The following is a 17,266-nucleotide window of genomic DNA, read 5'->3' as shown; positions in this document are numbered from 1 at the left end:
GTTGCATAAGAAAATACAGACCAAAAACAACCACCACCAAGAAAAATAAAGTAAAAAAAAAAAAGCATGCTTTGATCTGCATTCAGCCTCCATCAGTTCTTTCTCTGGAGGTAGATAGCATTTTTCATTCTAAGTCCTTCAGAATTATCCTGGATCATTGTATTGCTGAGAATAGCTAAGTCATTCACAGTTGTTCATCATACAATACTGCTGTTAGTCTATACAATGTTCTCCTGGTTCTGGTCACTTCACTTTGCCACCACAAAAAGAGCTGCTGTAAATATTTTTGTACATAGAGGTCCTTTTCCTTTTATTTATTCGGTTTTTTTTACTGTCTTTGGCATACAGACCTAGTAATGGTATTGCTGGGTCAAAGGTATGCACAGTTTTTATATATAGCCCTTTGAGCATAGTCCCAAATTGAATCAGTTTACAAGTCCACCAACAGTACATTAGTGTCCCAGTTTTTCCACATCCCTTCCCAAATTTGTCATTTTCTTTTTCTGTCATATTAACCAATCTGATAGGTGTGAGGTAGCTCTTTAGAGTTGTTCTAATTTGCATTTCTCTAATCAATAGTATTTTAGAGCATTTTTTTTACATGACTATAGATAGCTTTGATTTCTTCTGAAAACTATCTGTTCCTATCCTTTGACCATTTATCAACTGGGGAGTGACTCAAATTCTTACATATTTGACTCAGTTCTCTCTATATTTGACAAATAAGGCCTTTGTCAGAGAAACGTGTTATAAACCCAGGCGCCACCCCGCCCCCCGCCCCCACACACACACAGCTTTTTCCTTTATTTTTAACCTTGGCTCCACTGGTGTTCTGTGTGCAAACCATTTTAAATTGGATGTAATCACAATCATCCATTTTACTTCCCATAATGCTATCTTTTGTTTTATCCTCTGATAGGTATGACATCCCATGCTCTTCTAATTTGCTTATGATATCACCCTTTATATCTAAATCAAGCACCCATTTTGACTTTGTCTCAGTATACAGAGTGAGATATTGGTCTATACCTAGTTTTTGCCAAACTACTTTCCAGTTTTCCCAGCAGTTTTTGTCAGATAGCAACTTCTTGCCCCAGAATCTTGGATCTTTGGGTTTATCGAATACTAGATTACTATGGTAATTTACTACTATATCAGGTGTACCTAATCTATTCCAGTGATGAACCACTCTATTTCTTAGTGCCAGATTGTTTTGATGATTACTACTTTGTAATACAGTTTGAGATCTGGTACAGCTAAGCCATCTTCCTTCGCATTTTTTTTCATTAATTCCCTCAATATTCTTGAACTTTTGTTCCTCCAGAAAAATTTCATTACCCAAATATTTTATATTGTCTACAGTTATCTTAAAATGGAATTTCTCGTTCCATCTCTACCTGCTAGACTTTGTTGATAATACATGAAGATGTTGATGATTTATGTGGGCTTATTTTATATCCTGCAACTTTGCTGAAGTTATTAATTATTTCAACTAGTTGTTTAGTTGATTCTCTAGGATTCTCTAAGTATACCACCATATCATCTGCAAAAAGTGGTACTTTCATTTCCTTGTTGCCTATTCTAACTCCTTCAATTTCTTTTTCTCTTCTCATTGCTAGCTACCACTTCTAATATAATATTGAATAGCAGGAGTGATAATGGGCATCCTTGTTTCATCTCTCATCTTGCTCAGAAGACTTCTAGCTTATGCCTGTTACAGATAATGATTGTTGATAGTTTAGATAGTACTACTTATTTTAAGGAAAGCTCCATTTATTCTTATGCTCTCTTAATATTTTTGATAGGAATGGGTGCTCTATTTTGTCAAAAGCTTTTTCTGCAGCTATTGAGATAATCATATGATTTTTGTTGGTTTGATATGCTCAGTTATGCTGATAGATTTCAACCAGCTCTGCATTCCTGGTATAAATCCCACCTGGTCATAGTGTATGATCTTTGTGACATATGGCTGTAATTCCTTGCTAGTTTTTTATTTAAAATTTTTTACATCAATATTCATGAGGGAAATTGGTCTATAGTTTTCTTTCTCTGTTTTTGCTCTTCCTGGTTTAGGTACCAGTACCATATTTGTCATAAAAGGAATTTGGTAGGACTCCTTCTTTGCCTATTTTTCCAAATAATTTATATAATATTGAGATTAATTGTTCTTTAAGTGTTTGGTAGAATTCACTTGTGAATCAATCTGGTACTGGGGATTTTTTTCTTAGGGGGCTCATTTATGGCTTGTTCAATTTCTTTTTCTAAGCTACAGGTATTCAACTCTTTTGTTAATCTGGGCAATTTGTATTTTTGCAAATATTTATTCATTTCACTTAGGTTGTCAGATTTATTAGCATGTAGTTGGGGAAAATAGCTCCTAATAATTGCTTTGATTTCCTCTTCATTGGTGGTCAACTCACCCTTTTCATTTTTTATACTGGTAACCAGCTCCTAGTTTTATTTATTAGTTCGATGGTTTTCTTACTTTTAATTTTATTCATCTCTCCTTTGATTTTCAGGATTTCCAATTGAGAAGATTGAGGGAACTGAGCGGATTAAGACAGCAAGTGGTTAATCGTGGGAACTGAGTGAACCACACTGACTGTGTTGGTAACCAAAAATGTGCTCCTTAGCACTTAGTCAACAAGTGCCCTTGACTAGTTTGGCTTTTTCCCCTGAACTGAATGCTGTTTGTATGTTGGACTGGAGTAAGCTTGCCAGCCCCTTCACCTTGCTTCCCTTGCTTAAGCTGATTGAAAGAACCTGTGCTTTCCCCGGCATACCTTACCACCACCACCACCCCCTCCCCCCCCCCCAGAAGCCGGATGGTTAAAAACAGCTTCGTTGGAGCCAGAGGCTGCTATAGCTACAGCCACAGCCGAAGCTGAAGCAGGAGCTGCCAGTAGCAGAGCTGACCTACGAGAGGAAGCTGAACAAGGACTTGAGGCCAGTGGGTAATCTTTTTACCATAGAGGGGAAGCATGTATATGATTTTGCTGTACACCATCATGCTTCTCTGTGGCCTCCTGGTTACTCTTGTGAGGCGGACTTATTGGGCCTGGAAGCTTTTGATCAATATATCAAAATGGGGATGCTGGTTCATGGGTTGGTTACTGTGGAGCCTAAATATATGCTTTGATTCTTCTGCCTCTTATCTTGAGAATTTCTTATATCCAGCAGTTCCGAACCTTTCAGACATATATATATGATCCTCTTTGAAATTATAAACTCTGCCCTCCTAATACACTGACTCCATCTTGTGATCCAATTCTGGAGATATCTCAGTTCCTTTTCTATTTAATTATGGGTCTAGTCCAACTTCTATCTTGTGAGAAAACTTTATCCAATTATGGGAATTGGGAGAAAAACTTTTAATCTTGTTTGAAGCCAATCCTGAGTGCCTGGGAAACTGGACCATCTCTACCTGCTACTTAGAGACCCTTAATTAAGGAGCTCAGTTATGCTGACCAGAAACCCAGTCAGATCCAAAGACTGATGCAAGGAGTTTTCTCACAATTGTACATCTCAAGCAACCCATATGTCTTATTTGAAAACTGGCCCCTTACTGATTAATCAGTTATTGTTTCCATGCTCTTTTGATTGTTTACCAACACTTGGGGGGAATGGGACACCTCTTTTTCTGAATTCAGCAAATTACACCTGTTCACTCTCCCCCTCCCAATATGTAAAGTTCCTGATACCTCATCTAATTAGAAATCAGATTACCTAATGTTGTATTGTTTTCTTTTAATTAATTGGCCTTATGTGATTGTTTTTAATGTATAAATGTCTGTCTTCCCTTGTATTCAGGGTCCAGGCCTACCTAAGGAGATCTGGTACTGGTTTGTTGGGAAATTGCCATGCATTGCTTAATAAATCAATATGCTCAGATCAAACCTTTTTTCCTCAGTCATTTCATCTTTCATCCACCTCACAATTTGGTGTTTAATTGGGAATTTTTAATGTGCTCTTTTTCTAGTTTTCTTTAATTCCATGCCCAATTCATTGATCTGCTGTTTCTCTGTTTTACTGATGTAATTGTTTAGAGATATAAATTTTCCCCTAAGTACTACTTTGGCTGCATCACAGTCATTTTGGCATGTTCTTTTGGCATGTTGTCATTTTCTTTAATGAAATTATTGATTGTTTCTATCATTTGTTCTTTGACCCAATCATTCTTTAGGATTAGATTATTTAGTTTCCAATTAATTTTTAATCTATGTTTCCACAGCCCTTTAACAAATGTAATTTTTATTGCATTGTCACCTGAAAAGGATACATTTAATATTTCTGCTTTTTGGTTGTGAAGTTTTTATGCCTTAATACATGGTCAATTTTTGTGTAAATGCCATGTGCTACTGAGAAAAAGATATGCCTCTTTCTATCCTCATTCAATTTTTACCAGAGTTCTATCATATGTAACTTTTCTAAACTTCTATTCATTTCCTTGACTTCTTTCATGTTTATTTTTTGGGTTAGATTTATCTAGTTCTGAGAGGGAAAAGTTGAGGTTCCCCTACTAGTATAATCTTACTATTTCCTCCTGTAACTCATTTAATTCTTCCTTTAAAAATTTGGAGGCTATATCATTTGGCGCATATATGTTTAGTATTGATATTACTTCATGGTCTATGATACCTTTTAGCAAAATGTAGTTTCCTTGGTTATCTCTTAATTAGGTTTCTTTTTGCTCTTCCGTTCTCTGAGATAATGACTTTTTTTTTTACTTCAGCTGAAGCATAATAGATTTTGCTCTAGCCCCTTACCTTTACTCTGTGTCTCTCTGTTTCAAGAATGTTTCTTGTAAACAACTTATTATCTGATTCTATTTTTTAATCCACTCTGCTAACTGTTTCTTTTTTATGGGTGAGTTCCTCCTATTCACATTCACAGTTAAGATTACTACCTGTGTATTTCCCTCTATCCTATTCCCTTCCCACTCCCACCCCCCATTTATCCTTTTCTCTCCTTTTACCCTATTCTTCCTCAAAAGTCTGTTTTGCTTCTGACCACTGCCTCCCCCAATCTTCTATCACCCCACTCCCAACCCCATCCCCTCCTACTTCCCTGTATGGCAAGATAGAGTCCAATACCCAACTGAATGTGTATGTTATTCCCTCTTGGAGCCAATTCTGATGAGAGTAAAGGTCAAGCATTATCTGCCACCTCCAACCAATATTCCCCTCCACTGTAAAAGCTCTTCCTTTTACAACTCTCTTAGGTGAGATAATTTACCCCATTCTACCTCTCCTTTAGCCTTTCTCCCAGCGCATTCCTCTTTCTCACCCCTTAATTTTATTCTTTTGAAATCGTTCCATCACAGTCAACTCACATCCATGTCCTCTGTCTGCTCCTTCTATACTCCTATATCCTACTTCTAAGTATCCTAATAGGAGTTACAAGTATCATCTTCCCATGTAGGAATGTAAACTGTTTAAACTTATTGGATCCCTTATTATTTCTCTTCCCTGTTTCCCGTTTCATGCTTCTCTTGTCATGTATTTGAAAGTCAATTTTCTTCTATTCAACTCTGGTCTTTTCATCAGGAATGCTTGAAGGATTATACAGTTTTGCTGTTTAATCCTAGCTCCTTTGCTCTCCAGAATATAAAATTCCAAGGCTTCCAATCCTTTAATGTAGAAGCTGCTAAATTTTGTGCGATCCTATGATATTTAAATTGTTTCTTTCTAGCTGCTTGCAATATTTTCTCCTTGACCCAGGAGCTCTGGAATTTGGCTAAAATATTCCTGGGAGTTTTCATTTTGGGATCTCTTTCAGGAGATGATCAGTGAATTCTTTCAATTTATATTTTACCCTCTGGTTCTAGGACATCAGGGCAGTTTTCCTTGATAATTTCTTGAAAAATGAAGTCTAGGTACTTTTTTTGATCATGGCTTCCAGGTAGCCCAATAATTCTTAAATTATCTCTCCTGGGTCTATTTTCCAAGTCAACTGTTCTTCCAACGAGATATTTCACATTTTCTTCTATTTTTTTTTCATTCTTTTAGCTTTGTTTTATTATTTCTTGATGTCTCATGGAGTTATTAGCTTTCATTTGCCTACTTCTAATCGTTATGGAATTATTTTCTTCAGTGAGCTTTTGTACCTCCTTTTCCATTTGGCCAAATCTACTTTTTAAGGAGTTCTTTTCTTCAATGAATTTTTGTACCTCTTTTTTCCAGTTGGACAATTCTGCTTTTTAAGGAGTTCTTCTCTTCAGTGGATTTTTGTACCTTTTTTTTTTTAATCATTTGGTCTATTCAGTTTTTTTAAGCTTTTTCTTCCATAGCTTTTTGTGCCTCCTTCACCAAGCTGTTGACCCTCTTTTCATAATTTTCTTGCATCACTCTCATTTCTTTTCCCAATTCCCCACCCCCCCCCCACCTCCACTTCTCTTATTTGAGTTTTAAAATCCTTTTTGAGCTCTTCTAAGAATTCTTTTGGGGCATGTGACCAATTAACTTTTTTTTCCAAGCTCTGCATGTAGCTGTTTTGACTTCATTGTCTTTTTCTGAGTCTATATCTTGATCTTTCCTGTCAGCACTGTAATTTTCTATGGTCAAGTTGTTTTTATGTTGTTTGCTCACTTTTTCAGGTTATTTCTTGACTTAAAATTTTATGTTAAAGTTGGCTTTACTTCCAAGGTGGAGGGGACACTGTCCCAAGCTCCAGATTTTTCCTGCCTCTGTTTTCAGAGTTAGCTTGGGGGGGGGGGGGTTGGGTTTTTGCTTCTTCCAAGGTGGGATAATCAAAGGAGAGGTGTGGTCACTGCTCTCCTGGCCTGTGAGGAACCACAAGCATTCTTCTCTGCCCTGGAACTGTGACCAGAGCCCCTGCATCTTTGTGGTTGCAAGTGCTAGTGAGCTAGTGCTCCTGTTAGCTCTGGGTCCGCAACCCAGAAATGCAGATGGGCAAAGAAACAGAGTCCTGCACCCAGTGACAGCAAAGGGTCTCCTGTAACCTCCTTCTGACTAGTTGTCCAACCCCCTTACTGTCTGTAAGCTGAGAGCTCCCGAAGCTGCTACTGCCACTAATGAAGTGCCTCCGAGGCCATCTGCTCCTACGCTGGCATGGTCTGCACTGCATGGTCTGTGCCGGGCTCCAAGTCCAACCACTACCCCACTGAGATGGACCTCTCCTGCCAGCCTTCTAAATTATCCTGGGCTGTAAAACTGTTTCACCCCAACCCTTTGTTGGTTCCACCACTCTAGAATTCAGCTTGAGGCACCATTTTAAAGTTGACTAGAGGGGAACTTGAGAGAGCTCAAGCGAGTCCCTGCCTTTACTCCACCATCTTGGCTCTGCCTCCTGGCATCTCTTCTAAATGCTTGTATACCATTCCCTTAATACTGTGCTCTAGAATATTGCAGAAATGGCTTCATAGGCCCAGAGGCTCAGAGATCCAGAGCTAGAAGAGGCCTAAGAGATCCTCTAGCCCAGTCTAGTCATTTTACAGATGAGAAGACTGAGGCCCAGGGAGGTCAAGGGATGTGCCCCAGATCACAAAAGGGACAGAAATGGGATTTAAACCCAATCCCTCTGAGACCAAATGCCGCCTTCCATCCATTGCACCCTACTACAAACCTATAAGTCAGGCGTAGACTATAGCTTTCATATTCCACTCTCCTTCTCTTTGGGACAACTGGGTCAACAGTGTGGGTCCTCCCTGCAGGGAGGTCAAAAAACCTTCATTTCTGCAATATTCCAGTAATGTCTAGTCTCTACAGTTTTTAAACCTATAGTTTCTTATTATATATCTAAGGATATTTGCTTCTTTAAATCTTGCAACTACAATAATTAGCTTTGTTCCCTCTGAGGAAAGTAAATGAATTAACTCGGTTTGCTCTAGAATAGGGGAGGAGCAACTGGACCTCTACCCACCCAGACTGGCACCTTCTCTACAGCTCACAGAGTTGCCCGGGGCACGTGAGGTTAAGCAACATGTCCTTAAAGGTCACATGGCCAGAAGGAGTCACAGGCAGGATGTGACCCTGGGTCTTCCTGACTCCAAGGCTTATCCTCCCTCCACACCGTCTCTTTTGCTATAGAAAATCTACATGCATGTACACATTTACACATTGTACATATTAATATTGGGTTTACTTACTATATAAGCAGGGTCTTTTATATATGGAATGGCTCTTTCCCTTCCTCCACGGAGTCTGGGTTAGCCTTTCACATATGCACTCCCAAGCAAAAAAACCCCTAACCAGTTCAAGGAGGGCTTTGATTTATATTTGGGAGAGCAATCCATGGCCATTCTCCCAGGATTTGTCAGATGACTGGTACATATTCCGTAAGAATTGTTTGTCCCTTGATTTTTGCCTTCATCTCTAAACCTAGTTGAGTAGGTCTCCCCCTCTTTGCCAAAACTAACTCCATAAAGTGTCCATCTGGACCCAAACAGCCCCATGGCACTGGGCATCATTGATGAGACCACCCCAAATCTCTCTATTAATCAGCTTTCAGGAAACTCAGAAATGTCTCACTTCTATCTTCTCATCCCCAACGACTGTACTCAAAGATCCTGAAGCATAGGTCTGGAATCAGAGACAACAAGGTAATGTGGAAAGAGACCCAGCTCTAATACTTCCTACTTGGATGACTTTGGGCCACTCCAGGCCTCAGTTTCCTCATCTGTAAAATGAATGGGCTGGACTAGAGCTGAAATTCCTTCCAACTCTAGCTCTAGGATCTTAAAATCCAATTCCTATCCCAGAAACCCCATTAGGAAGGGTATGCCCTTAGCATATGTCAGAGATGGGACTTTTCTTAAACAAAGAGGGAAATCTAGAAGCCATCCTTGAAGCTGCTGTATCATCTTAACCTGGGGGAAGCCAACATACCATCACCCCAATGTGGATGCAGACTTAGAGACCCAATGCAAACAGCGGCCAAGACTCTGCTTTGATAAATCTCTGTTGGACACAGGACCTAGAAAGGCATGTGCAGTCAAATGAAGGAACTGAAATGGGCAAGAGAAATTGATAAAGTCTCTATTTCAAGTTCCTCCAGAGACCCTTCATTCTAACTTCTGCCACAGAGGGCCCTAAATTAAGTCCCTCTATTGGTACAGATCATGACCTACCAATGCTTTATAATCCTGTCTGACCCTTGTCCAGGTCCTCCCATAAATCTCTCATGAAAGATTCATCCACTATACTGGAAGCCATCCTCTAAATCTCCACATTGAGAAAGTACTCATGCAGTACCTGAGTTGTCCATCCACGGATCCCTCTTCCTGAAGCTACATAACCATCCCCCTTCCCCCCAATTCTATGACTCCTGAATGATACCACTTCTCAAACACACTGAGGAAAAAAAGGCAGAATCTTCATATCCATACTGCCTGAGCAGGAGAAAAAGCAAAAATCAAGTTGAACATTTCTGGGGAATGAAAAGGCAAGGTCCTGCCCAGAGACAGAGAAATGACATCTGCGGGTCCAGGATTTCTCTGGGGCTGGAAGAGAAGGGGTCACTGAGGGGGACCCTCTCTGGGAAAAGATCCAACCACCTACCTCAGTAACAAAGAGAGTGCGGGGATCAATGATGTCCAGGAAATGCCGAAAGCGGCCATAGAAGGAAGTCTGCAGGGAGGGAAGGATAAAAGGAAAGAGATTATAATGACAACTTTAAAAAGGACAAAAAATGAAAATGGCAATTTTTTTAAAAATCCAACCAAAATCTCATCCACATTTACATCCAACAATGATCTCTAGGACATCTATTTCACCAAAACCATGCCCTCTCTCTTACTGAGAGATAGCACATACAGTTTGGGTCATTTTTGTAGCCTATGTACAAAAGAATTTATAAATGAGTATAGTAACTACCTCAATTTGCTTGAGCTCCCCAATTATCCAGGTAAACTAGAAGAGCTGTATGAGGACTGGCTGCATTAATTAAAATACAGGTGGTTTGACATACAAACAATCCTTTGCGGTGACCGAGAACAAATCACGTACAGAAAATCAGCAACTCTGAAGCCAATTAAGCTCATACCAGCTTTGAAGCAGACCCTAAACCATTTTATGGTTTACAGACCTTCAGGAGGCATCCTTATCTTCAGAGACTCCCCTGTTGATAATGGGGCTCTTGGACACACTTTGTTTTATGGTTTTTGGAGGTACTCCTTTGTCTTACTGTTTATGCTCAAGCCTTGGACTGTCAGGATTGCTTATCACCAAGAATGTCTTCCAATTTGTGTAAGGCCACAGCTCTGACATCTGGAATTCCTCTCTCCCCTGATTTCCTGGATCTCCCCCTCCCTTTGGGAATGGGTTCCCTGCCCCATTCCTTTCTAGTACCTGCTCAATTCCTGTCTTTCTCCCTAATCCCCTACCTTCCTTTGTTTCAAAAATGTGTGCATGTTTCTATACCTACATACATACATACATAGTATATACATATATATGCTGGTCAACATTATGCCAGCTGCTCCTTTTCCCATGTTTTACTTCCCTGCTTAATAAAAATCTTTCATATCACAGGCATTGTCTTCCTCTGGTTTTCTTTCCTTTAGAGAAAAGGGGGATTGGCTCTCGAGGACTGGCCTTTGTATTCCTCAGTATTCCTGTATTCCCTTTGGGGGGAAAGGGAAATCCAAATTCCCTAGAGAGAGAGCACCTGCCTTGCTTTACACTCTCTATATGAGCCTCAGCCCACTCTAAAGACCTACACTGAGAACACCTGCCAAAGACTCTCACTGTTCTCCCCCTCTTCCACTCTGAATAGTCAAGAGTCCCAGTCCTTCGGTGCTCAATACACACTGAACACCATCAGCACCAAATCAAGTCCTATGTGCTAGGTACTGTGCTAAGCCCTGGGGTGGGGGAGGGTATCTCTGGGTGGGTCTGTCTGTTTCTGTGTTGGTGGGGAGGGAAAAAAGGAGGGAGCCAGCCAAAGTGGAAAGGCGAAAAGGAGGGAGGCTGGCCAAAGAGGAAAAGCAAAAATGGAGAGCAGCAGCCTTGGAGATCCTGCTGCCCTCCCTCCACCTCCTCAGCTCATTTCCCAGCCTTTCCTTCCCCTTTGTCTCCTGGGCTCTAAAACACTGAAATTCCAAGGAGGAAGGTGCGGGCAGCCCCATCCCTCCAATATGCCCAGCCCCTGCTGTCACTCCCATGCCCTCAGACACCCAAGGAGGCTGACCTCTCCAGTCTCATCTCCCACCTCCCCATTGTCTCCTCCCTTCATTCAGGTCAGGCTGGACTCCTCATGGTGCACTCCCCAAGCACATCAAACCCACTCATTCTAAGGCACTGGGCTGCGGAGTTGGGGGTCAACAGAGGCCTGCGCTGGGGTGCGAGGGGGCTAAGATCAGAATCAGCAGAGGCTGGGATTGAGCTCAACAGATACTGGGGCATGATGGGGCTGGGATTAGGGTCAACATAAGCTGGGGTGGAAAGGAGGCTAAAATGGGGGTCAGCAGAGGCTGGGGCATGAGGGGACTAGGATTAGGGTCAACATAGGCTGGGACATCGGGGGCTGGGATTAGACTCAGCAGATGCTGGGGTGAAAAGGGGGCTAAAATAGGGCTCAGCATAGCCTGAGGTGGGAGGGGGCTGGGACCAGGTAGGACCAGGCTCAGCATAGCCTGGGGTGGGAGGGGGCTGGGACTGGGTTTGGCAGAGGCTGGAGTGAGAGGGGGCTGGGATTGGGCTCAGCACAGCCTGGGGTGGGAGGGGGCTGAGATGGGCGTCAGCAGCAGTCCTAGGTTCTGAACACAGGTCTTTCAGAATACAGATCCGACACTCTAGCAGCTGCCTGGACCTCCCCAAAGACAGGCAATGCCAAATCAATCCTGTTGGATGACAATGAGGACCCCCAAAACCAAGGGCTTTCCCCCTTCTCTGAGGTCTAGCGGCGCCCTTCTCTGAGGTCCAGCGGTGCTTGTGCTCTGTACCAGGCATCAGGCAGCCCAGGGACACGGAGACTCACTCTTCAGAGGCAGGGGCTGCTCTGCTTTGGCCTGTGAGCCCCGGCTCCCAGCACAGTGACTGCCACATAGGCCCAGAGATTGGTCCTGTGATTTTATTGCTATAGGGAACTCCCACAAAAGGAAATTCCCTCCACCAGTAGAGGTCTGCAGCTTCTCTGCAATGGTTGCCTAGAGTGCCCAAAGGTGATTGTCCAGGGTCACACAGCCATGACTGTCACACTTGAACCCAGGTCTTCCTACTATGCTGCCCAGCCCATAGTGGGTGCTTAATAAGTGAATGAACTTAGGGCTTAAGTACTGAATAAGTATTTAACTGATGATAAAAAGAAGTCACATTTCCCCTGTGCAATAAGCAGATCTCTCATGCCTTGGGGTGCAGTAGAAAGAACCCTGGCTCTGATCAGATGGCACAGGTCAGTGACAGGTCCTTAGAAGGCATTTAATCCACTCCCCATGGGAAACAGGAGCCTCCTCAGTTACAGACCATCAACCACCCTCAGCTTAAAACACCTCCAGTCAATCTGGCCAAGGCTTTTATCTTTCAATTCGATCGACACTGATTGAATGCCCACTCTTTGTAAGGCAAAAGCCATCACAGGGCCCAGAATAGAGTACTGGTCTTAGAACCAGAAAGACAAATTCAAGTTCTGACAAATATTAATGGCATGACCCTAGACAAGGTTCCAGGCAATTTTCTAAGGCTAGAAATTACAAACAATCTGCCACAGTGGATGGAGCTTCCACGCTGGGGATTATCTACAGTAAAGAAATCATAGATCCAAACCCTCCCCTCAAAAATTGTGTTTGGTATTAAAGACACAAAGGAAAAAATGCTGTCTCAAAGAGGGCACACTCTACATTTACAAATCTCAACCAGGCCTCTGCCCTATCAGGAAAGACAAACTGAAAAATGGCTCCACATGGGGCAGATGCCCTTATTATTCCCACTGCACAGAAGATTATCTCTTCCGGGACCTTCCTGAATCCAAGTCCAGCCCCTGGTTGTGTGACTCAGGACAAGTCACTCAGCCTCTCTCTCAGTGCTCCAGGCAACTTTGAAAGACTCAAAAGGTGCCAGTCTGCATCGGTAAAGGGGGCTCCTCTCAGGGACATTCTCTATGCCACTGAAAATCACAGGTCCAGTCCCTATGCCACTAACCCCCTTATCCCCAGCACCTAACATGGCGTCTGGCATAGAAGGTACTTCTATGGTGGGTTACTAATGGCTTACCTCCCTACTGAAAGAGGAAATTTCTTGGCAGAAATTGTATCTGGTCCTTCCTTTGTGTCCCCCTACAATGGCATTTTGGGGGGTCTGCCTGTAGGGTAAGGAAGTCAGAGCCTATCATAGCTCTGCTTTATCTCAAGGACAGATGGGGGCAGAGAAGTTGATGGAAACAGACTTTAAACTCACACCGATTTCCAAGTCTATAAACGCAAACACTGAGATAAGGGGCTTTGAGAACCTCTGTCTCTAGGCTTTTCATTTGGAGCAGGTGCACAAGAAGGAAGCAGCAGAGGTGAGCAGCTGGGCGGGGGTGGGGCAGGGGGAGCTGCAGAGCAGAGGGCAGCAGTGATTAATGGAGGGGAGGCTATCTTGGGAACTGGTCTGCCTGGAGCTAGAAATGGGTTTTTCATTCAGATGAGACAGGGATGTTTAACCCATACATGTTGGCTGGGTGTAGGAGGACACTCAAGATCCAGCAATAGGAAAAGATGGAGGGAAGATGGAAAGATTTTGCCAATTTCCATCATGACCTACTAAATAATCTCTTGATCCTGGCATTCAAGCTGTAGCCCCCAACTCCTTCCAACCTATATTTCCAGCCTTCTCTCATACTTTTCCTTTTTCTCAGACCCCCTATTCCTACCCCTTTTCCCTTTATTTATTAGTTCAATGGTTTTCTTACTTTCAATTTTATTAATCTCTCCTTTGATTTTCACGATTTCCAATCTGGTGTTTAACTGGGGGTTTTTAATTTACTTCTTCTAGTTTTTCTAGTTGCATGCCCAATTCATTGACCTGCTCTTTCTCTATTTTATTGACATAAGCAATTAGAGATATAAATTTTATATTTATTTTAGCTTTAGCTGCATCCCATAAATGTTGGTATGTTGCCTCAATGTGCTTAGAATGGGGTCCTGCTCTTACCTGCCCTTCCTCTGAAGCCACTCCTTTTGTGCAGTAAATGCTGCTTGAGTATGTCCCCCCAAGAAGCAAAAGATGAAGGGAACCTCAATTTCTGATAACCCTCATCAGTTAAAAAGGAAAGGATACCAATGTCCTCAACAGAACCAGGAAAATCTGGAGATAGTGTAGGGGGCGGGGATTACAAGTTCTATTCTACTATGTTGAGTTTGAGAGATTCCAGATGCATATGGAAAGCAGGCAGCTGTGGAAGCAGGACCAGAACCCAGAGGGAGGGTAGGGCTGGATAGACAGACTTGACAGGCACATGCATAGAGCAATCACAGGACCCTCAGGAGTTGATGGGATTGGTCTAGGACAGAGCCTTCCAAAGCAGTGTTAGCTACTTGAGGACAGAGACAGTTTCATTTTTTGACTTAATATTCCCATTTCTGGCTCATTTCTCTTTGGCTTGGATTTGTCAATCCAGTAGAAGGAAATCCTGTTGTAGAGAAACCCTTCACCTATACAGGTTGGCAACCTTCTAAGCTATCCTCTCCTTGGGGTTATTGTCCATCCTTTGTTTCTGAAGAGGACCAATGACATCATGGGGGATGTCTCGACTTGCCTGTGAACTAGATTTAAGTGAGGCAGAGTTGCCCAAAGTCATCAGCCTCACCATCTCTTCCAGAGTCATTGAAGCCCAATAGCAAGACAAAGTCAAGTCCACTGGTGACAACCTGGCATGCAGTGGATGACCCTGGATCTTCTACCTCAGACCTAGTTTTAATTGCTCCACAGCACTAGCTTCAGGCAGTTGGAACAAATTGTTCTAAGCTAAGAGGTGCCTAGGGCACTGAAAAGTTAAGTGATCACACAGCATCTGTCAGAGCCAGGCCTTAAACCCAGGCCATCTTGATTGTAAGGTCAGCCTATCCATTCTCTATGTCACACAGCCTCTAGCCTTTGATGACAGGAGGTTCTTATGAACTGTTGCTTTGATTTAATTGAGAAGTGCAGAAATAGAAGAGAAGAGGGCCCCAGGCAAGCTTTGGAGGATGCCCTCTCTCTTGGAGGACAGGAGACAGATGAGGATTCAGTAAATGAGTCTGAGAAAAACCAGTCAAACAGGTGAGAAGAGAGCCAAGAGAAAGCAGTGTCTCAGGAGCCAAGGGAAGAAAGAGTATCTAAGAGGGAGGGGGGAGGATTAACAATATGAAAATGCAGCAGAAAGCTGAGAAAAAGCCATCAGATTTAGCAGTTAGGGAAGAATTCATAGGTAACCTTCAAGAGATCAAGTTTCAGTACAATGGTGAGGTCAGATCACACAGGATCACAGACAGAAAACTAGGAGGGCCCTCAGGGACCAGCTAGTCCAACCCCCTCCTTTTACAGATGAAGAAACTAAAGTTCAGAGAGATCAAGTGATTTGACCAAGGTTGTCAGAGCATCAGTGGTTAAACAGATTGCCAGAGATTAAGTGTATGGGTGGGGAGGAAGTGGAAGCTGAGAATTTAGTTATTCTTTCTAACTGGACTGTGGAAGAGAGGAGAGCCAGAGGACAGACTAGTCTGAGAACAGCTTCAAGGGATGGAAGCAAGGTCCAGAGAGGTTTTTTGTTTTGTTTTTAAAGTGGAAGAGATGTAGGCATATTTATGGGCCATGGTAAAGGAGCCAGTAGATACGGTGAGATGTAAGATAGGGATGTGAATTAGGAAGGCAGGGGAGATAGGACTGGACAGCTAAAGTGGGCCCAGATTTTACCAGCTCTCAAAGGAATGACTAGTGGACTTGATCAATTGGGCACCATGTTTGGTAATTATCTATAAGGCTGCTTTTCCAATTCAGGAAGATTCCCCTGGGCCTAGAAAATCCAAGAATGCAATACTTTCATACTCCAAGGGACAGATAGAACAACTAGTAGCCCAGTTAGGAAGCTCCAGACCTCCATATGTTGGGGATAGGAGATCCAGTCAGGGGCACATTCATTCACAGTAGAATGTAAGCTCCTTGAGGGCAACAGCAATCTCACGTTTTTATTGTATAGCCAGTGCCAGACACACAGTGGGTGCTTAAAACATGCTTATTGAATGAAGGTATCAAACGAATCGATCACCAAGCATTCATTTCTCAAGCATCTACTATATTCTGGGTACTTTGCTAGGCCATGGGGACTCTAATACAGAAGTGACATAATCATTGCCCTTAAAAAGCTTGCGCTCGTATGAGCCAGATGAAAATGTACAGAGACGAGCCACTACAAAATATGGCCAAGGGAAATACAAAGTGATTTTGTGTGGAAGGAATGGAGAGCAGAAGGACAGTCCCAGTGTAGGTGACCCTTGAGCTGAGACTGGGGGAAGCTAGAGATTCTAAGAGGGAGAGAGAAGGAAAGAACGCATTCCAGGATTCCAGGCAAAGGTAGGCAGGTCGTAGAGTATGTAGGGTGAAGTGATGTGAAATAAGCCTGGAAAGCGAGGCTGGAACCAGATTTCAAAAGGCTTCAAAGTCCAAACAGAGAGCTGATATTTGATCTTAAAGGTAAAAAGGAGCCATGGAAGATTCTTGAGCAGGAGAATGACCTGGTCAGACCTGTATTTCAGAAATACCTATTAGGCAGCTGTGCAGAGGATAGATTAGCAAGGGGAGACACTAGGAGCAGGGAAAATCAAGTGGTTGTTTAACTGGAGTGGGAGCTGGGTGAGTGCAGTGGAGATGAATTGTGGAGGTAGAATTGATTAGATGTGGAAAGTGACTGGATATAGGGGATGATTTCCAAAGACTTCAGGTCACAGCTTTAAGCTTTCTGTTCTTCTCCTGTGAAAGGAGCCCATCTCAGCCTAGCAAGGGTTGCCCAACACTGGGCCAGAGAAGGTCTAGGAGAAACAAGGACATGGGGCTGCTGACTCATCGCCTGCACTCCCAAAGCCAGCTCACTCTTGGAGGTTGCCTGGCTGGGCCCAAAGTACTGCTTTCATCGTTCCCCCCCCCCAACAATGCTGCTCACAGCTGTGCATGAGCCACATAGCACCTAAAACGGCCTTGTGTGAGTCCCATCAGCATAGGGACAAAGTGCTGAGGTCCCCTCCCACCCCACTCCAGCACCCAACCCTGCAATTAGCCAAATCGAGGCCTGTCAGTGGTTCTGCCAGCAGCTGCAGACAATCACCCCGTGGCAGTAATGCTGGAGAAAAACATCT

At 43.0% G+C, this 17,266-nt stretch overlaps 1 protein-coding gene across 1 annotated transcript in view; it reads right to left on the bottom strand.

The window, feature by feature from the left end:
* Positions 1-17,266, bottom strand: part of SFXN5 (sideroflexin 5) — a 207,510-nt gene that overhangs the window by 177,655 nt on the left and 12,589 nt on the right. The window contains exon 2 of the mRNA XM_036751116.1: positions 9,519-9,587. Coding sequence (XP_036607011.1) covers positions 9,519-9,587 — 69 coding nt within the window. The remainder of the gene's footprint in view (positions 1-9,518; positions 9,588-17,266) is intronic.

Source organism: Trichosurus vulpecula, chromosome 3, assembly GCF_011100635.1.
Source record: "Trichosurus vulpecula isolate mTriVul1 chromosome 3, mTriVul1.pri, whole genome shotgun sequence".
NCBI classification, from domain to species: domain Eukaryota; kingdom Metazoa; phylum Chordata; class Mammalia; order Diprotodontia; family Phalangeridae; genus Trichosurus; species Trichosurus vulpecula.
This window is presented reverse-complemented; position numbering and strand designations above follow the sequence as displayed.